This window comes from Phyllostomus discolor, chromosome 4 (assembly GCF_004126475.2).
Source record: "Phyllostomus discolor isolate MPI-MPIP mPhyDis1 chromosome 4, mPhyDis1.pri.v3, whole genome shotgun sequence".
NCBI lineage: Eukaryota > Metazoa > Chordata > Mammalia > Chiroptera > Phyllostomidae > Phyllostomus > Phyllostomus discolor.
The window spans coordinates 138,787,953-138,810,631 of NC_040906.2; the positions used below are offsets into that span (position 1 = coordinate 138,787,953).

The 22,679-nt window shown below is 36.3% G+C and overlaps 1 protein-coding gene across 3 annotated transcripts in view; it reads right to left on the reverse strand.

Annotated features, from left to right (window-relative positions):
• The window catches only part of SLC17A5 (solute carrier family 17 member 5), a 62,537-nt gene that overhangs the window by 11,852 nt on the left and 28,006 nt on the right, over window positions 1–22,679 (reverse strand). For all 3 annotated transcript variants that reach the window (XM_036024358.1, XM_036024357.1, XM_028509905.2), the window contains 4 exons: window positions 20,747–20,865; window positions 11,144–11,302; window positions 7,463–7,595; window positions 6,321–6,468 (listed from right to left, as the gene is read on the reverse strand). In XM_036024358.1, the coding sequence (XP_035880251.1) occupies window positions 6,321–6,468; window positions 7,463–7,595; window positions 11,144–11,302; window positions 20,747–20,865 (559 nt within the window). The remainder of the gene's footprint in view (window positions 1–6,320; window positions 6,469–7,462; window positions 7,596–11,143; window positions 11,303–20,746; window positions 20,866–22,679) is intronic.

The following is a 22,679-nucleotide window of genomic DNA, read 5'->3' on the forward strand; positions in this document are numbered from 1 at the left end:
CTTTCATGCACGATCAATCTTGTGATGTGAAAAAATGATTACATTGGTAGATTGAATAAGAGATAGCTTCAAAAAGTTTTTTTTATTACAACAGACTTTCTACATATGGTGCAATATTTTTATTAATATTCTGATTATCAGACTCTTATGGATTTAAAAATGTAATTCAGCCACTATATTCATATTAAAAATATTTTGTTTAACCAGATAAATGTAACCTTCTAGCTTAAAAATAAAAATCATATAAAACTGTGCAAGAATAAATTTGAAATTCAAAATTTAAATATTACAGAGATTGTAACTAATGGATTTAACTATTAATGACATCTATTTCTGGTTCTAAAAGTTTAAATCAATTTTAATTATATGGAAAACTATGACTGAAAATAATTGACTCACAAAGTTGTGAAATGGGTGGCTATTTTGTAGTCAGTATATAATCAATTATTATTCATACAAATTTCTAAATACTAACAAAAATATTGCTGCATAAGACAAGTAGATACCACTGTCAGATGAGCAACTACAAGATTCATAATCATACAATTCTCTACATTTAAGTAGTTTAATTTTCATTGAAATTCTAAATCTTGGGAGACTCTTTCATCCTAGGACTGTGATTAGATTATCAAGGTATAAATTAGAGAGATAAACTAATATGTAGTCTGGTGTTATTATTAATATAATTAATTCTATGAAAGAATTATATGAAAATAAACAGATATGTGAAAAGTGAATACTTAACATAATGTAGAGAATAGGGCTGAATGTTAAAGTATTTCTATAGAAAATGTTTTGATATGGGTATAAAAAAGTTGAGAGGATGAAATATCCTAATGAGTGAAATGCTGTTAGATGTATTATTTCTCTCCTATTCCTAATCTCAGCAAGTATCACATTTTTTAATTTCAATCTCAATTTTATCCTTAATATAAACTTACATAGCATCTTATAGAATTCACTATTATACAGTTACTTTTTGCAGGCATTTTAATACATAGAGGGGGCTGGTCAAGATAGAGGTGTAGGTAAACATACTTCGTCTCCTCACACAACTACAGAAAAAATTACAACCAGACCTCAAAGCAAATAACACCCAGAACTGTCAGAAAAGAGTATGGAAGTCTGACAACCAAAGATTTAAAGTAGCCACATTCATCCAGACACGTAGGAGGGGCAGAGATGTGGAGATGGACGCAGAGGTGCAAAGACCCAGTGGGGCATGGAGAGGCAGTGGAATGGGCTGTCCCACATTCATGTGTGGTGGATAAAAATCTGGAGGGATATCCCAGGAGCAAAGGGTCCCAGATCCAGGTCAGACCACACAGCCAGGGTTGCAGCACCAGGGAGGTAATTCCCATAACTTCTGGCTATAAAAACTAATGGAGGTTACGGTGGCAGATGAAACTAGTGGATTTTCAGGAGACTCTACTAAAGGGCCCTCATGGAGTTAGAACTTAAGCTGACCCACCCCCTCTGGGATTCAGCACGAGGGAAACAGCTGGAAGGGTACCAGCTGCATATGGGGAGTAAGTGAAGTGACTGTAAACAGGGTGAGTGCCAGGCAAACCTCCAGGAGCCAGGCAGCAGCATTGTCCCCTCTCTGAGCCCTCCCCCAACACAGCCACAAAGTGGTGAAGCAGGATGCCCCTCTCTGGTGATTACCTAAGGCTCCGCCCCACACAATTTACAGGAGACTTTCCTACAATAGGCCACTACAATGCTACTAAGACAGGGAGTCAAAGTAGCTTTATAAAATACATAGAAACAAATATAAGGAGGCTGCCAAATTGAGGAGACAAAGAAATATGGCCCAAATGAAAGCACAGAACTAAACTTCAGGAAAAGAATGAAATGAAATGGAGATAACCAACCTAAGAGATGCAGAGTTTAAAACACTGGTTATCAGGATGCTCAGAGAACTCATCAAATATGGCAACAACATAAAAAAATACCCAGGAAGAAATAAAGGTTACATTAAACAAAATAAAGAAAAATCTATAGGGAACCAACAATGGAGGGAAGATGCCGAAATTCAAATCATTGATTTGGAACATAAGGAAGAAATAAGCATTCAACCAGAACAGCAAGAAGAAAAAAGAATTAAAAAAAAGAGAGAGAGAGAGAATAGAATAAAGAGCCTCTGGGACATCTCTAAATGTGCCAACATCCAAATCATAGGGATGCCATAAGGAGAAGAAGAAGAGCAAGAAACTGAAAACTCATTTGAAAAAAATAATGAAAGAAAACTTCCCTAATTTGGTGAAGAAAATAGACATACAATTCCAGGAGGCACAGAGAGTCCCAAACAAGTTGGACTCAAAGAAGGCCACACCCAGACACATCATAATTAAAATACCAAAGTTAAAAATAAAGAGAGAATCTTAAAAGCAGAAAGAGAAAAGAAGAGAGTTACCTACAAAGGAGTTTCCATAAGAGTGTCAGCAGGTCTGTCAAAACAATCTTTTCAGTATAGAAGGGACTGGCAAGAAGTATGCAAAGTGATGAAGAGCAAGGACCTACAATCTACATTACTCTATCCAGCAAAGCTATCATTTAGAATGGAAAGGCAGATAAAGTGCTTCCCAGACAAGGTAAAACTAAAGGAGTTCATCACCAAGCCCTTATTATATGAAATGTTAAAGGAACTTGTTTAAGAAAAAGAAGATCAAAATTATGAACATTAAAATGGCAACAAATTCACAACTATCAACAACTGAATCTGAAAAACAAAGCAAATGACCAGAACAGGAACAGAATCATAGACATGGAAATCATTTGGAGGGTTATCAGCTGGGAGGGGGAAGAGGGAGAATGAGGGAAATCGAGCAGGGATGAAGAAGCATCATTGGTAGGCACAAAATAGATAGGGAGAAGTTCAGAATAGTATATGAAATGGAGAAGCCAATGAATTTAATATGCACGGTCCATAGATATGAACTAAGGTGGGGTGGGGGGGAGAACTGCTGGAGGGAATGAGGGTACCAGGCAGAGATGGACAAAGGGGGAAAAATTGGGACAACTATAATAGAATAATCAATAAAATATATTTAAATAAATAAATAAATACATATACATGTAGTTGATAAACAAACTCAGTTATTTAATCCATTGATTTCTTTAATTAAAAGTTATGGTTATGTGCCCTGGCAGATGTGCCCTGGATTAAGCACTGGCCTGTGAACTGAAAGGTTGCCAGTTTGATTCCCTGTCAGGGCACATGCCTGGGTTGTGGGCGAGGTCCCCAGATGGGGGTGTGCGAGAGGCAACTGATTGATGATTCCCTCAAACATCAATGTCTTGCTTCTCTCTTACTCCCTCCCTTCTCCTCTCTTTATAAATAAATAAATAAATAAACAAATATTTTTTAAAACTTACATTTAAAAATTTAAAAAGTTATGGTTATAGAAATGAAGAGATAACTAAACAAGTTTCACATTTCATTTACTAGAATTAGGAAAGAATAACATTTATTAAAAATAATATACATTTAAAGCTGTCCTTTTTTGCTAAATTTGTAGAGGAGAGTGTCACTGCAATTCACTCTAAAAAGATTTACAAGTCTACACTGATAATATTATAATTCTCTCAAGGCTGTAAGATCATTTTTCAAAACCCCTAAGATAAGAAAGTGAAAAAAGGTTTACAACAAAGCCTAGTAGATTATTGTTGGGAACCACCCTGACTGGTTTCAGGAGCTGTAACCCCCCCCATGGCTAAGGCTGAGGGAGTGACCTTCAGACCATAAGACACTAAGGAGACAAAGCGTATCTCCCTGGCAGGAGCACCGCTTCTGCTCCTTTTACTTCATCCATAACTGGCCCCCAATGCTTGATTGGTTACCCAATGACAGGTAAGATACCCCAAGGGGGGAACAACCTAAGACAGGCACAATCACATGGGAAGCCCCCAGGGAAGGACTTGGGGGACTACAGCAAAAGGGGGTGATGGACCCTCACCCCTCGGCTTTGACAAAGCCCGAGTCCTCATTCTGTCTGCGAGAAGTCTCCTAATCTCTTAATTGCCTTACTTCCCTGACAGATTTAAGCCTGAAACAATGACAGAGGATGGTGGAGCCCTGTGCTGGAAAGGGAAGGTTCCCTGAGCAACCAGGCCTAAGAAAGAACATGTAAAATCCTGTGAAACCTACTTTGTTTAGAATGCTCTCAATTAAATGATAAGGGTCCAAGCAAGAAATGAGTTTGTTCCTCAAAAGTTTTATTGCTCTTTAGCTATCAGACCCTGACTCAGAATAGGCCCTCAGAGTTCTTTGTTATCTATTGTTTGATCCTTACTGCCTGACAATGATTAATGAGCTTTACCTGTATTCCTATGCAAATGAACCCAATAAAAGCCCATTGAGGAAAAGGCTCTTGACCCTTCTCCTTGGAGAGATTGGCCACCTTTCCTCCCTAAGCAGATCATGTCTTGGTAGACTTATTCTCATCCCTGGCAGCCTTGGGGGGGCCCTGCGGGTTGAGCCCCCCACAGATTATTCAGCATTCAAAAGATGTAAAAGAAATAATTTGATAAAATTGCAGATTTTTGTTTTTGTAAATAAATCTTTGACAATAGTCAATGCTTTATGTGATTTCTAATTAAGATTTTCTTAGTTGGTAATTAATTTTCTTAATCGGTAATTAAGATTTTCTTAGCAGAGGCAATACACTTAGTAATGAAAGCATATCATCTTTGAAGGGATCTTGGTTTCTAAATATCAGTCCTCAATGAAAGGAACCAGGATTCCTTGGAGAAATGGCTGATTCCAAGGCAGGTAATAAGATGAATCCAAAACACCTGGTTGTTCCATCAATATGAAAGTACTCAAGGGGAAAAAGATTGGGCATGACTATAGGTCACAGGAACTGGCTAAAAAGTGTTCGCATCAGTTAAATCTGAGAAAATGTGAGCATAAAAAATAAATATGGACAAAAATGGATTATAACTCATAAAGTAAATCAGGAATCTCAAAGTCCACATTGATAACTGATAAGCAACAGAATCCTGACTGATAAGAATGGAGGACAGGGTTGAAATATTTTCTTTAAACAGCCATGGTTTGGCATGGATCATCAAAAGACACTCAATCTAAAGTCGGGGTGGTGAGGGCAGTTTGAGGAGGAGCAGGATGTCTGCATGATTTCAAAGCATCTCTCCAGAGATGCTTTTTAGTTGAAGGAGAAAAAAATAACTATTAGAGTAACTTGACAACACCTTGACTGGGTGATCAAAATGAACATCACTACATCCTCTGAATGTGATTTTCTGAGGTCACAGGCCAGTTATTCTGGCCGAGGATACAGTATGTGAATTTAATAATGATTGGGCATTCTAGGTATATAGACTACCATGAGCAAAAGGCCAAAGCTAGGAAAGTACATGTGTGTGCTGGGGGATATTTTTAGAAAATAAAGAGTAATTTAGTTCAGTTAATTCCCAGAAGATGAAGCAAGGGAGGGAGAAATAAAATTATAAAGATAGGTTGGGGCCATAATATGGAGGGTTTTGCGTGTTGGCTGAGAATTCTGTATTTAAATTTAATAGAGACTATAAAGATTGATTTTATTATACATGAATAGTAAAGAAAGCTTTAAAGAAAAATATGGTAAGATCAATACACAAATAGTTTTTCAGAAAGAATTTCAACATGGTATTGAATATGAAAGTCTATTTTTATTCTTCCATTCACGCAATTGATTGACTGAACAGTCCCAGGTGCTGGGACCACTGTGGTACAAAAGACAGAGTTGTCCCCTGCACTCTCTGAGCTTACAGTCCTAGAGCTTTTGCTTAGGCTATCTTTTATTTCAAATGGTTTCTTGAATGCCTAACTGTTACAGGTTTCTTTCTTTGGTTCCTCATTGTTAAGGGTATATGCATCACTGATCATACTTTCTCTACCATTAGCAGCAGTTATAAACTATTTTATGTACTGTTTTTATGGAAACACTGTGTACACAGGTGATGATAGAGATTTAAATTAAAAAAAAATCTTCATGCTCTAATTATTGTGTAACTGAAATCTTATTTAAGAATTTAGTCATTTCTAGAGTAGTCAAATCCATAGAGAAGAAAGTAGAAAGGTGGTTGCCAGAGACTGTGGGGGAGGCGGATGGGAAGTTAGTTTAATGGGTAGGGTGTTTCAGTTTGAGAAGATAGAGTTTAGGAGATGGATTGTGGTGGTGGCTGCACAACTATGTGTATGCACCTAATGCCACAGAACTGTACCCTTAAAATGGCAAATATCATGTTATGTATATTTTCCCACAATTAAAAATAATTTAATGTTAATCATAGCCACTCTTTATATTTGTACTCACGAAGGAGCAATATCCAGGTGGTTGATGCTAAATCCAGAAGAGCAAAAGCCTCCTAGTGTTGTTGATATGGTTAGGAATGCAACAGCCAAAGAATAATCACAACCTATAAATCCAGCGGCAACCAGAAATACTGCAGGTCCAATCATTCCTGAAGTTAAAAGGTTATAAAAAGAAAAAGCCCTAGCATTAATATTTGCTTGCTCTACTTTAATATAGCATAAATCTGATGTTTGGTATTACTGCCACCTACTGTAGAAACATTGTATTACCTAGAAGACTCCAAATTTAAATTACATAGTTTCATGAAAAAACTTGTGGAAAACATATAGGCATGCAATTAAGGAAACTCATGTAAAAGTAAAAGGAAAATCTCATTTTGCAGTCCATTAAATCTACATGTGACCAAGACTCAGCTACAGTTTTATCTACAACGTTAGAGAAAAGAACAAAAAGAGAATAACTGAAAAATATGGTCCCAGAGAGAGGCAATAGTTGATACAGTGTGATTTAAAATTCAAAGAAAATAAACTAAATTATAAACTGTTGGATAAAGTTTGAAAAGCACTCTATCCAGGTTTTGACAACTGAAAGCAATATGCATAGCTTATTATAGGCAATTAAGCATAAAATATAACATAGGAAGGGACTTAATGGGCTGCCATTTTCTCTGTGTCTACAGCAGTGCGAACCAGAAACACTCTGTGATGACAGGATTGTTGTATTTGTATATAATGCAATGAGAAGCTAATTTTTAAATTTCAATTGAATTTAAATAGCAACATATGGCTGGTAGCTACTGTACTGAACAGATCAGGTCCACAGAAAGCCAAAAAGAAGAAAGGCCTTTTTAAAAATCTATTCTAAAGGAACTTACTTCATTTGAAGGTGTGGAATAATTTCTTGAGTCGAAGTAAGTAAGCAGTGGAACAGGACAGCAAATTTCAGTAGTAGGTATCCAGAGATGTTTATATAATAATCCCAAATAGGATAATTCTGTAAGCTAATGCACTACATGCATTAAACATACTGCTTTAATATGTGAACAAAATAAATGATGAATATTATCATTTATACTCTGCCTTAACACTGTAAACACAGTAAATAACTGTGAGCCAAAAGAAAACCTGAGTCACTTCACTTACCTATAAGGCTGAAAACTCTTCGAACACATATAGTTGAAAAATTCCATTTTGCTCTTAAATGGTCAGCAGCTTGACCAGACAGGATCATACATAGCCAACAGCCAAAATAAGGCACTGCTGATAAAAACCCATTCTGGGAGGAATAAGAAGATATAGGATGAATTATGGTGGCAGGAAGAACCAAAATACACACACACACCTCCACCACCACTTGAAAACAAAAGAAATCCATAGCACTATACTGTTAATTTTATATAGTTAATAAGTTTGGTTTACAGAAGGATTTTGGGATTCAGCTCAGTGCAGTCCATAAGATCATGTCTCAGAGGGAACTAGAGCTCACCACCATTCAGTCTGCTCAAGGCACTCTTGAATGTTATTTGGGGACTTGGGCTGTAGCTTCAGTGAGAGAAGACAAGTATCCCTATTAGCCTATGGATTTTCCCCACTGAACAGTTTCTGTCTTCAATTTTTACTTATTTTTTTAAAAATATTTTTTATTATAAAAAACATACGAAAACATAAATATGTATCTTAATGAATTATTCTTTTTAAAATTGGCTTTAGAGAATGGAAGGGGAAGAGAAAGAGGAACATTGATTTGTTGTTCCACTTATTTATGTACTCATTGGTTGCTTCTTGTATGTGCCCTGACCAGGGATCAAACCCACAACCTTGGTACATCAGGATGATGCTCTACCAACTAAGCTACCCAGCCAGGGCTCTTAATGAATTACTTTTAAGTGAACACCATCTAGGTCAAGTGACTGGTACACTAGCACATGCTTTGAGTGGTAGACAAAAGGCAGTGAGGTGACTGAGAGACACTCTAATTTTTAAGTTACCACCTGAACAAAATGAAACCACCAGGAGATAGAAAACAGAATTGATTATGGAAATAAATGTGTTATTATTTTTTTTGGTAGGAAATGATTTGAAACTTTTTAAAAAAAAATCACAATCTGTAAAATAAAGAGCACACACTCAAAAAAAAAAGAGAAATTTTTCTTCTATTCATGTTTCCTTAGCACAAACCTGAAGTGCCAAGATTAAATGGCCTAATTCTGATAAAAACAAATGTTTTTATAGTCTAAGAGAGATGGATACCCTCCTTAGTGTTTACAAACTCAAAAAATGCAGAAAGATATTTTATAAGCAATATTTAAATCTTGCAATAATTCCATTTAAGCACCATTCATGGTGCAGACCAAAAAATTTTAATATTTTAAATTTGTGTCCTTAAGAAAATATTTAATTTCTTTCATTATAGTTTGTGGTTCTCTGTATTCAGATGTTGTATGCTTCCAGTTGTTCTGTAACTGAAAATTTTTATTTCTTTCTGGCATTATGCCATGTAATTTCCTCTTTAAATTTTATTCCATTTAGACTTCTGCATAGTGGGATCACATCTATCATCACCCATGGCAGAATGCTACAGGTGAAAAGACTATCACAAACAGAGAAGTTAATCTTCAAATCTAGGTCTTGTTCCCTGGTGGGATAAGGGTGAAAGTTTATCAGAGTTACTGAATTTTTCTACTTAAAGCGCCAATTATTTTTTACAGCTCTGATGTTAAAAACTCTCCCAACAACCTAAAACTACTAAAATCTTCAACATTTATTCATTCCATGGACATCTTCTACAGTTATTAAGCTTTCTGTGCAAGGACAGAATGCCTTGCATTTACTTGAACAGTAGAATTGGAAAAAACAAGGAAAAAAGAAAAGTGAGAATAAAGGATGAAACCAAACTCATAAGAAAAAACAAGCTTATAGCAAAAGATCAAGAGCTTTAGAAATTTTAATTAACAAGAGATTATAATTTTAAATACAAAGCTTCTCAAAGCAAGTTTTATCTTAAGCAAAAGCCATTTCATAAGTGTGATATACTGATTTTTAAGGAAAAAATCCAGGTTGAAAAGAGGCTTCTAGGGGGTCAAATACATGGTGACAGATGGAAACTAGACTTTTGGTGGTGAGCACCACCGAACTTTTTCTTACCTTGTCAGCCTCCCAGAATCTCTATCTGCAGGGTCCAATGGAAAACAACATGACGAGAATTTTATTCTTTCTTTCTAAATTTAGATTAGCAGGAGAGCTAGAGAGCTCCTCTCACTCCCTGCTGCTTCTTAAATGATTTTAGTTTGAAATAATCAATATGCTAGTGTGGAATATCTTGGGGTAGTCTGCCCTGGGCCCTATCAAGGGCTATCTTTCACTTTGTGGCTGAGTAATATTCCATTGCATGAATATACCACCTTTTGTTTATCTATTCACTAGCTGATGGACATTTGGGTTGTTTCCACTTTTTGGTCATTATGAGTAATGCTGCTATGAACATCTGTGTACATGTATTTGTGTGGACATCTGTTTTCAGTTCTTTTGGGCATAGACCTAGGAATGGAATTGTTGGGTCACATGGTAACTTTATGTTTAATTTTCTGAGGACTTGACAAACCCTTATACAATTGCTACATGATTTTACATTCTCACCAGTAATGTATGATTGTACATCCTTAACAACAACACTTATTATTTTCTGTTTTTTAAAAAATATTTAAACAGGTATGAAGTGGTATATGGTTATGGTTTTAATTTATGAGAGGAGACCGCCCAAAACCCTGGAATTTATTTATAAAAATTGTGTATTTATTCTTAGGGCACGTTTAAACTTCAGTCACCTTCAAAGTACTCTCCATTTGATACGATGCACTTTCAAGATGTTTTTTCCACTGCTCAGAACAGTTTTTGAACTCTGATTTTGATGCCTTTTAGTGCTTCTGCTGCTTTTTGTTTCACCTCTTCCGTATCAGCAAAATGTTTCCCTTTGAGGACTTTTTTCATCAAGGAAAATAAAAAAAGTTGCTTCGGGTAAGATTGGGTGAATGGTGGGGGCATGGGGCTCATGCTGTTTTTGGTCAAAACTGCTAAACACTCAGTGAGACACGTGTGTTCATAAATCACCCACCACAAAACATGCTGAAAGAGTCTTCAAAAAAAATTCACTGAACCTGTACACAGCCTCTCACCACAATGCCAGGTGGTACACTGATACAGATGGGTTCCTAGACCACTCACTTAGCAGGGGAAGCCTGTATTACAAGGGGCCGGCCGGCCCTCCAGAAGATATCACCAGTTTTCCTTATAAACTGTGCCTTATTCTCTTTAGGCTTTTTTTCAATCTCTTTAAAGACAAAATCCATCAATGTAAATAGAGATAATAGGAACTCCCTCAATTTGATGAGTTCAAAGGTCCTTCTTATGTAACTTTCTAACTATAGCTCTTCCAATGCCTAAATGATGCTGCAGAGTAACCTCTGCACAAGGACTTTGCACCTCCCAACTCCTCTTCAGCTGCCTGAAAAGCCCCACCACCATCCCTTGTAGAAGTGAATATTGGTGCCACTTGAAGTTGTCATCTGATAGGTCCTGGCATGTTACTAGGGATTAGTAGGACTTTATGGTTAAAGGCGTACCAACCAAAAGATGCCTTGAGTCAAGTGTTAACACACACTGAGAAAAGAAAGAAGTTTGAAGCAAAAAGAGAAGTCTCTAAAATTTAGTATATTAGAGTAAAATGGAAGATACAAAATAACTGAATTTCACATAGATGAAAACAAATTCTGTGTGTAGTTTAAATTCTGTACTCTAAATAAGAAGCATATGAGTATATTTTCTTACCGCTTGAACATTGAACCTTAGGATCTCCTTCATGTAAGTAGGCAATAATGTCAACAAAGTATAAAAACTCCAGTTATAAGAAAAGTGTGCAACAACAATAGCCCAAAGTGGCAGGGATTTTAGCATGGGAACCCATGGAACTGACTTCTGTGAAGAAAGCTGAAAAAAAAAAAAGGCACATTTAGGGCAAGCAATAGCTTTGTTTTGCGATGTTTAGATACGTACCTTATCAGCCAAAATTCCATTTAGAACACATTATCAGCCTTGATTAGTAAATTCCACATTTTTAAATGAATTCTTTTAAAATATTAAAGAGTAAGAGTCCATTTTCAGATTAGAAGAAAAACAAATGTAATTAGAGCAATAATGTCAACCACAAGCACTCCTTATGAATGTCAGAAGTCACCTGCAGTATTAATTCCTCCATCTATAAATTAGAGAACAGTTTCACAATCAAATTCAGAGGTTGGCATAAGCGTAAATGAAAGACTGCAAGTCCTATTAGAACTCATATCTCATTTTACAGTCTGTATTAAATTACAATGATTTATAAGAACTGTGCAATAGAACTATTTTTATGGAGCTATTTGGAGTAATAGTCTTCAAAGTAGGGTGGAAGTACCCCAAGGATATGCAAGATGATCCAGCAGGGTGTGGGGAGACATATTAGAACTTTTATCTATACTCACTTTTATTCTAAAAAAAAGAAATTAAATTCTATTAATATTTAATAAATAGACTGGTCCTGAAGTATGTCAGATATAAAAGAAAAACAGCAAAACAGATTTGATACTGTCAGGAGAGCAATCTCAAACAGAGCCGGGAGGCCTCCAGGAAGCTCAGTTAGTTAACACACCCCCTCCACGTGAAACAATGGCTAAACCCAACGGCTCATCTTGATACAGCGCCTGGAAATGGCTCTGCATCACTGCACTCTATTTTAAAAAACAAAATTTTCACCTAGCAATAGATATAAACAATTAATCCTGTACAGCATAGTGGAAGTCTGCTTGCCAGCACCAATCCCAGCTCTTTCAAAGCAACTCATGTTACCCCTTTGGAAGCCCCTCTTTTTCTGTCTTTATAAGTTCTGTCCTCTTTTCCCCCTTGGGACAGAGTTGAGTTTCTATTCAAATCTGTTTTAAGGAATTTGCAATTCCTTAAAACAAACAAACAAACAAAAACAAACAAAGCTTTTATTTGCCTTGCAGCTCTTGGTTAAAACTGACTGACACATATAATCACGTGTTGTATGACTGCCCCAATCCAAAGGGGTTAATGGCGTCCTCACTTGTTTGTTTGCCCTCAGTGCATTACAGTGTATTACAGTTTATACTCGCCTTTTACGGTGGGTTTATGGATTTTATTAGCAAGTGTTACTTAAAACAAATCTCACAAAATCAACAGTGTCTTCAAAAGACTCTTACAAAGAGTCAGTAGAAAGGAATTCTAATAATGTAAGCACAAGTGAACAATAAGCAAATAACAGAGTTGGCACTTCCTCATATGAGTTCTTTGTCAGCTGTCTCACCAAACAAAATAATGGCTGGCTCATCAAATATAACGTATTCAAACACACTGCTCTCCTTAAAGAACATTATTATTACTGATTTTTAAGTGATAAAAAGGTGTTTCCCATTAAAATTTTTAATTTATGTATTTATTTCTTATTCACCCTTTAAAGAGTCTATTTTTATATACTTTATAATGTATATAAGTACAGTAGTACATGTAGATAACCTGTGAAAAAATATATATACTCAATGCCCTGGCCAGGTGGCTCAGTTGGTTGAAGCATCATCCTAGAAACCAAAAGTTGCAGGTTCGATTCCCAGTCAACAAAACTGATATCTCCCTCATATCAATGTTTTCTCTTCTCTCCCTTCCTTTCGCCATCAAATCAATGAACATATCCCTGGGTGAGGATTAAAAAAGGAAAAAAAATGCATACACTCAAATTGTTAGCTGCCCCCAATGTTTCACTGATGAATGATCAAGAAAGCCTGGATCACCCCAATAACTTCAAAAAAAAAAAAAGAAAAAAAGAAAGAAAGCATGGAGACCACTGGTCTGGAGCGTTAGATAACTGCATTTCCTATATACTAAGGCTCTGTGGTTTCTTTCTCAAAAGTTAGATCAATTTATGTTTCTGCTTCCAGGGTTCACTGTTATTTCAAAAACAGGTAGAAGCAGTATTAACCATCTTGTAGAAAAAGTACCTTTTTCCTATTTGACTTGGCAGTTATGTTTTTATCTTCTCCACTATGTATCAAAGACGTAGGATATATAGGGGAAGAGAAGGAGAGAGAACACTTATTCTTGTATAGCAGTGGTTCTTAATTCCAGCTATGCTTCAGAATCATCTTTGATACTTGGAATTATAGTTGGCTGTACTCAATCCCAGGTCTATTGAATCAAAAACAAAAACAAAACCTCTGAGTGTAGGGCCAAGGCATATATTCCAAAAGGCTTCACTGGTAGTTCTATAAAGCAGTGGTTCCCAAACTTTGCTGCACAGGGAACTTAAAAAACCCTGAGGTCAAGATCACATCCCAGACCAACTAAACCAGGTTGGGAGTGGGTATGAGGTACGTGGCAGTATGGATTAAAGATTCCCATGGGTTTTCAATGTGTAGCAAAATTTGGGACCTGCTACTATAGAGATTGAAGAAGCCTGCAACCTCTCCATGTACCCCCATTGTTTGAAAAGCTCAGAGATAAAAGGAAGGACAAGACCAGTCTAAAGATTTTAGAGTTTAAAGGAATTTGGAACATAGCTCTTTTAATATGGATTTGAAACTGACAAAGGAACTGAATCACACTTCTGTGTTGAAAGGTACAAGTTTAAATGTATCCGATCTTTGAAAACTAAATATATTCTGAATAATGTATCCCCCTCCCAGAAATAGAAACTTTAGTGTGGAATATGTAATAATTTTAAGATTACTGCTGTATGTACTTGCACGTGTTGACAGTGGTGTTTTATAAGAATATGCTGAAAAAAGCTTTTGTAGCATTTCACCAGTATTTAGGTATAATCTTGTTTGTACAAATGAAGGAAATTTAGCCATGCTGGCATATTTTCACAGCCTATATATATCAACTGAAGTTTTGATAATCTGATGTTTTTAGAGAATCACCCAACCAAGACCAGCTGTAAGTGGAGAGTGATATCAGTCAGCAAGATAGCCAAATAAGATGTCCTAGGCTCAGCTGGCATCTGTCCACAGACAAAAGTGTCTTGCTGTGGGGTCAAGCACCACATGCCAAGGGACCTGGGAGGAATCTTACACATCTGTGCTTTGGGTAAAAGACATACAGACCTTGGTCCCAGCTGTGAACCCTGGAGGTAGTTGTGAACCAGCCCCAGCCCCTCTTGGACAGGTCTGGGAGCCCTTGGAGAATACTGACTTAGACAATCAGCCATTGAAATATGAAAAGAAATCCTGCCATTTGCAACATGAATGGACCTTGAGGGCACTGTGCTAAATGAAACAAATCAGATAGAGAATGACAAATACTGCATGATATAACATGTGGAATAAAAAAAAAGGGAGGAACTCATAGAAACAGAGAGTGGAATGGTAGTTGCCAGGGAATGAGGGGTGGGGGAAATGTCCGTCAACAGGTGCAAATGTCCAGTTACAGGATGAGTAAGTTTTGGGAACCTAACATACAGCACGGTGACTAAAGTTAGTAATACTATATTGTATACTTCAAAGTTGCTAAGAGAGCAGATCTTAAAGGTCTCCTCACAAAAAGGACATGGTAATTATGTTTGGAAAGAATATGATATGCACATGTTACAGCTTAGAGTTCATTTGTAAATTGGGTAGAAAACAACAGTTTTGAGTTCCAGCCAAGATGGATGCATAGGCGGAAATGCTTCACTTCCTTGCACAACCAAAAGAAGGATAACAACCAATTTAACAAAAATAAAGAACAAGAATTTCCAGAATATCAAACTGCATGGAACTCCGACAACCCAGGAGTTTTAAGAAACATTCATCCAGACGGGTAGGACGGTGGAGATGGGCAGTTGGATGGGCAGAGAGGGCCCTTGGCAAGGTGGTGGACTGCATGGGTGAGGAGTGGCTGGCTGACAGAGAAATTAAAGACTCAAAACCTCTAGCTGTAAAATACTGTGGGGGTCGAGAAGGTGGGAGAACCTCCTAGTCTCACAGGAGAATTTGTTGGAAAGTGGGGCTAGAGCGAAGCAAGTGGGCACATTTTTTCCTCTCTGGCCCCTCCCCCACAGGCAGTGCTACAAAGAGGGTTGCCCTGCCCAGGTGACTACCTAAGGCCCCATCCTCTAACAACTTAACAGGTGCACACAAGACAAAGAAATATGGCCCAAATGAAAGAACAGAGTACAACTCCAGAAAGAGAGCTAAGTGATGTAGAGACAGCCAACCTATCTGATGGAGAGTTCAAAACCCTGGCAATCAAAATGCTCACAGAATTGACTGAGCTTGGTCACAAAATGAAAGAACAAATGAAGGATACCCAAAGTGAAATAAGGCAAAATATTCAGGGAACCAACAGTGACAGGAAGGAAACCAGGACTCAAATCAATGATTTGGGTCAAAAGGAAGAAATAAACCCAACCAGAATGGAATGAAGAAACAAGAATTCAAAGAAATGAGGAGAGTCTTAGGGACCTCTGGGACAACTTCAAGTGCTTTAACATCCAAATCATAGGGCTGCCAGAAGGAGAAGAGGAAGAGCAAGAAATGGAAAAGTTACTTGAAAAATTAATGAAGAAAAACTTCCCTAATCTGGCAAACAAAATAGATGTCCAGGAAGTCCAGGAACCTCAGAGAGTCCCGAAAAAGTTGGACCCAAGGAAGCACACACCAAGGCACAACATAATTACATTACCCAAGATTAAAGATAACGAGGAAATCTTAAAAGCAGCAAGAGAAAAGGATACAGTTACCTACAAAGGAGTTCCCACAAGGCTATCAGCTGATTTTTCAAAAGAAACGTTACAAGAAACAAGGGGCTGGAAAGAAGTATTGGAAGTCAAGAAAGGCAAGGACCTACATCGAAGATTACTTTATCTAGCAAAGCTGTCATTTAGAATGGAAGGGCAGATAAAGTGCTTCCCAGATAAGGTCAAGTTAAAGGAGTTCATCATCACCAAGCCCTTATTATATAAAATGTTGAAGGGACTTATCTAAGAAATAGAAGGTCAAAAACTATGAACAATAAAATGACAATAAACTCATAACTATCAACAACTGAACCTAAATAACAAAAGCAAAAACTAAGCAAACAACTAGAAGAGGAAGAGAATCACAGAAATGGAGATCACCTAGAGGGTCATCAGTGGGGAGAGGAAGGGGGAAGGGGAGAATCCAGGGGGAAGCACAGGGAATAAGAAGCATAATTGGTAGGCATAAAATAGGGAGAGGTTAAGAATAGTATAGGAAATAGAGAAGCCAAAGAACTTACATGTAGAACCCATGGACATGAACTAAGGGCGTGGGGGAGGGGGAATGCTGGAGGGTGGGGGCTGCAGAGCAGAGTGGGGATAAAAGGGAGAAAAAATTGGGACAACTATAATAGCATAATCAATAAAATATATAGAAAGGTTTTCTTTTCCCCCAATAAGAACTGTGAGATCAATTTATGGTATTATATTTCCACATTATAAGTTATATTCAGGGAAGAAAAATCTTCATTTATAAAAACATTCAAGTTAAAGATGAATTTTTAAATGTTATTAGGAGAAACTATCCAAGTATTCAGCAGACACTAAAAAAATCCTTCAAGGTTTTAAGGCAGTGATGTCTAATAGAACTTTCTACAACAATGGAAATGTCCAATATCTGCATTTCTCAGTGTGGTAACCAATAGCTGCATGTGGCTATTAAGCCCTTAAAATCCGGCTAGTGCAACAGAGGAACAGAATTTTTAATTTAGTTTAAATTAAAATTTAATAGCCACATGGGCTAGTGCCTACCATAATGGATGACGTAGTTTAAGGTAAGACCTTAACAAAAGTACAAAACAGCTTTTTCTGATATTCTGGATCTAAAATTATTCTCTTGCTATTGTTTCTAAAATACCACTGGTGATAAATAAAGGAAATTTTTAAATTGCTCAGATCATCTTCCCAGCAAACATTTTGAAAGGCAATTTTCTTTAGATATGTGAATTGTTATGAATTTCTTAAAGAACATCAATGAGGTCTTGAATCTTGTATAGAGAATGTATCATTAAATTTGTAATAATAGACCAGCTTTTTCCATACAAGCTTAAACACTTAAACAAAAAAGGACAAATTACCAAAAATTATTTGTTGTCAAATGTGTTAATTTTCAGAATATAGGAAGGGCAAGGTAATTTAAGAAATACTTGAGTATCTTTAAGTGCAAATTCACAGAAAAATGTTTTCCTATCATAAGCAAGTAACAAGTTGATTTTGAAAAAGTTGCATGAAATAGATGTTCTTAATTTACAACTAAATATTCAAACCAAGGACCGCATTTGCTTCATAATGTTGCCAAATTGTATGCTTTTTCTGAAGCAAAGGAGTTATAATACATGTTGTTCTCAGGAATCAAGTAAATAAAAGAAAAAACAATACCAGATCTCTAACAAAGAAAGCCTCAGTGAAGTGACAATGTTTTTTCACACTTAATTAAAAAGAGATCTTTGAAACTGAGTAAAAGTTGATGATCTTAAAACAATCACTAGTGTGCTTTAAGAGTACACTAGTTATAAGCTGGCCTGAGTTTACCTGCCGAGTGCCCCAAAGATTTTATTGCTCTTTTTGTAACAATTTCTAAATCAGAATCGGAATGATATACATTGGCATAAATGTAAGATCTACTCATTGTAAGAATGAAATCTCATTTCTGTCTATAATATAGTATTGACTTTTTCTTAGCTTGATAAGTGAGAAAGCATTCTAACCAGAACCCCTGCCTATCTCGTGCAGGTATTTTTCACACAGCTGTCCATGTAAGCTCTCTAGAATGCAAACCTCATTCTGTCACCAAGCTCACAAACAATTCATGGCATCCCAGTGCCTACAGGATAAAGTCTAAGCTCTTCAGTGAGACACAGGGGACCCCCCACAATCTGACTTTTGCCTACCCCCTATATCTCTTGCAGCTCTTTGCTTTTTGCCAACTGCTACGCTTCCTGGCAGATATCACCCTCTGTCTCTTGTGCCTTTGCTCCCACCATATCCTTGGTATGGAATGCCTGCTCATCTCAATCCCCCAATTTGTCTGGTTTTCAACTTCCCTTTTGAGACTGGATATACTTTTATTAGTGAGAGAGAAAAAAGCAACCCCAGGTTGTTGTCACCTGAACTGGCCAGCTTCTATCAACTAGGTCAGGGTGTTTGACCATTGAACTTGAACAAAGCCACTCTGCAAACATGATGGAATGAGACAAAAACAAGATCACTCTATAATCATGTCTGAGCACAGACAAAAACATGAATGCTCTAAACCACAAAAAGGAGCAAACATCTCCTTTCCTGACTAACAGATTTAGCCCCCAACTTTTAGATAAAAATGAAGATAGCCCTGACCAGTATGGCTCAGTTGGGTATCGTCCAGCAAAGCAAAATGTTGCCAGTTTGATTCCACCTCAGGACACATGCCTGGACTGCAGGTTCAGTGCCCAGTTGGGGTGTATACGAGAAGCAAACGATCCATGTTTCTCTCTCACATCGATTTTTCTCTCCCTCTCTTTCACCCTCACTCCCCCTCTCTCAGAAAATAAATAAGTAAAATTAAAAAATTAAGACCAATATAGATTTGCTGCTGCTTTCCAACAGCACCACAACAGTAGTGCTGTCTGTCTTATGGCACTGCATCACGCAGCCTATACAGTACTGAAATTCTGTTCCTTAATGTCTGTCTCCTTTTGGAGATCACAGATCTCACAAGAACCATGTCTTGTTCATTGTCTTTCTGTCATTAATTTTTAAATTCTCAGTACCTGAAAAAGAACCTAGGATGTAGTAAGTTCTCAAAAAATGTTTAAAGAATGAATAAAGTACAGCAGATATTGTGGATCCAAGATTTAATCCTCCTAACTCCTCTTGCTTCTGAATATTCTACTTTCTGAGCATATGAAAGAACAAATTAACTTAGATTTGGATAATGGACAGATTTAGAAACACATCAGGTGGAGAAAGCTTTAACAAAAAATCTAAAATTAAAAAGTTCCCTAAGCTCATAAAAATAATAATAAAAATAAAGTATTGGAACAAATTAGCCATTGGCCATTAATGCTGAGAAAATGTGACAAAACATATCAAGTTTTATGTGGCAAGACTTGTTTATAAGGCATTAAATTCTTTTTATCTGGTCCTTAAAGGAAAAAAGTGGGTAAATCATTTGATTCAAATCACAAAGGACTCCAAGCTCTCAAAGTAACTTTCCTTATTACATTGCTGATTTCTTCTAAGTTTTCACCAACCTTTAGCAAAGCCCAAGAGATGCCATATTTGCTAAAGTTAAGCAGTTTGTGGAGGCATTTGTAGCAAAATTTAAAAACTTAAAAGAAATGTAAATGAGTGAATGTTTAAATACTGCCTGGCTATACTATATGTAAAAATTGAAAATATCAATAATAATAACATAATGGGCAATAAAAATTTTAAATGAAATATTTTATAGACTATATATACTTTAAATTTTCCTAATGTTTTCATATTATTCTTTTATTTTTCCAAAAGGCAAATATTTTTTTCCATAACTTGAGTACTTACTATATGAAATTATGGCAGACTTTTATTTCTGACTTGCTTTTGTGTTTAATAAAACATAAAATTTTTTCTAAAGAGGGCAAATAGGTATATATTATATTATTATATATGATAATAAATGGGCTGTCCTCATTAAATCACACTCATTTAAAATACAGATAAAAACATACCAATTAGTCTTCTAACAACTAACATTTAGAATAAAGCTATAAGTAACATATTTATATTTCCTTTAATAAGTAACACATTTTATTTTCTACTAATTAAGAAGAAAAGATATACTTAAGATTCACTTGATAATCACGCTAGAACAGCAAATTTAAACTGGTGAGCTGCAGCACAGAGGTGTGCTGCAGGAATTTTTAAAGCATGCAATACCTGACTATTTAGTCAGGGCACTGACTTCTTTTTCCTTAGATTGTCAAATAAAAAAAAAATGACAACAGCCAACACAATAGCTGTCTGGTGCGAATGAATCATATTACCATTTTTTTTTCTGTCAGATTGGCAAAAAATATATTTTATGGTGTGTTTCAGAATTTTAGTAATTAGTTTATGTGTGCCATGATGAAAAATGTTGAAAATCATTGCTCTCGAGGGTTTAAAATTAAAAAGTATTTTTTTCATAAATTTAATCTAGAGAGAATTGGAATTTCTCAGACAAAACAAACCAGTATTTTGTACATTTATTTCATTTGCCTGCTCTACTTTGCCTAGTGAGCAATGCACAATAAAAATATCTATTAAAAGTGATATCTTGGGCTTCCAGGTCAGATAGTGGCACAGTCAAAGAAAAAAAATTGGTATCTTAATTCTGAAGAAAAAGAGCTTTTAAAATTATTTTTAAAATATGCTGAAGTCCTTACCTGATTTTTTAATGATGAACGAATGTATTCCTTTTCTTGGTGGGAGATTGTCCTGTGAGTTTCTGGTGTATCACTAACTAACCAGATCCATAAAACAAACCAAATGATTCCAACTATACCTTACAACAGACAAATAATAGTTAAGTAAAGTTAGAATGCACCAACAGCAACTTTTAAATGTCTTGAAAAAGTCATGTCATTATAAACTCAATGTAAATTTGGTTTCAGTTTAGTTTTTGTTTCAAGTTCCTCTTATAATTTTTTAATGGGATAGTTGTTATCTGGATTATTTTCTATGAATTTTGAAGACAACAACTTTTAACCATATGACTCTGCCTATCAAAGTATACCAGAGAAATCTTTTATTTATTTATTTGCAAAAATTTATTTAGAAAGTCAGAGGTAGAAGAGGTGAGCCATGGAAGAAATGAGCTGGCTGTGTTTTGTGGGCTCAGGAATCGAGTTACAGAGGCCAAAGAGGGGCCCTTGGAGCTTAGGAAACACAAAGGCAGAGAGACTGTGCCTGTGGGGAGGAAACAGGGAGAGGGGAAAGGCATGGTGTACTCTAGAGAGACAGAGCAGGCCCTGGGGAAAGTAGGGAGTGGGGAAAGATGTGGGCATGCCCAAGAGAGAGAAAGAGCATGCTGACAAATCTTTTAAAATATAAATTTACATAACCTCTTATTTCCACAGCCATGTTATTGTTTATTGATTTTTTTTTGCTTTGATTGCAGATAGACTTCCTGCATAAAATGTTTGTGTGGTAACCTAATTTATTAAAAATGTGTATATCATGCTAATGAGATTGAGAAATAAAAGGCCCTGGACAAGATTAGAGCTACCAAGTGAAAGCATCTTACTTTGCTTGAGAAGGAATTTTTAAAAATATACCTATCTATAATGTCCAACATAGTAATTTCTGTTAGAAAGTATAGTATTTAAGTCCTGGATTCAACAGCAGTTTCTTTTGAGATATTCCAAAAGTAATATCCGGTCAAAACTTAGCTAGATAATTTTAACCATATTAACTTAAAACACAAGTTAGTAGTGTTTTAGAGCTTTGTGGTTTAGGAGATGATTACTTCCATGAGTTAGAATATTTATTTTTAACCAATTATGGGACTACTATTACACTTTGGATTTTTATTTTATTGATTATGCTATCACAGTTGTCCCAGTTTTTCCCCTTTTCCTCTGTCTATCCAGCACCCCCACTCACTCAGACCTTCCCCACACCATTGTTCATGTCCATGGGTCATGTGCATAAGTTCTTTGGCTACTCCATTTCCTATACTGTATTATACATCCTCATGGCTATTCTGTAACTACCTGTTTGTACTTTTTAATCCCCTCACCTCTTTACCCATTCTCCTACACCCATCTCCTATTTGGCAACCACTGAAAACCTGTGTCCATGATTCTGTCCCTGTTCTTTTTTGCTTAGTTTATTTTTTAGATTCAACTGTTGATAGAAATGTATTTTTGCCATTATTGTTCATAGTTTTGATCTTATTCTTTTTCTTAAATAAGTCCCTTTAACATTTCATTGAATAATGGTTTGGTGATGATGAACTCCTTTAGCTTTTTCTCATCTGGGAAGCTCTTTATCTGCCCTTTGATTCTAAATGATAGCTTTGCTGAGAGGGGCAATCTTGGCTGTAGGTCCCTGCTTTACATGACTTTGAATATTTGTTGCCAATCCCTTCTAGCCTACAAAGTTTCTTTTGGGAAATCACCTGACAATCTTATGGGAACGCCCCTGTAGGTAACTAACTGCTATTCTTTTGCTGCTTTTGAGATTCTCTCTTTATCTTTAAACTTTGGCATTTTAATTATGATGTGTCTGGAGTGGGTGTCTTTGCATCCATCTTGTTTGGGACCGTCTGTGCTTCCTGGACTTGTATGTGTATTTCCTTCAATAAATTAGGGAAGT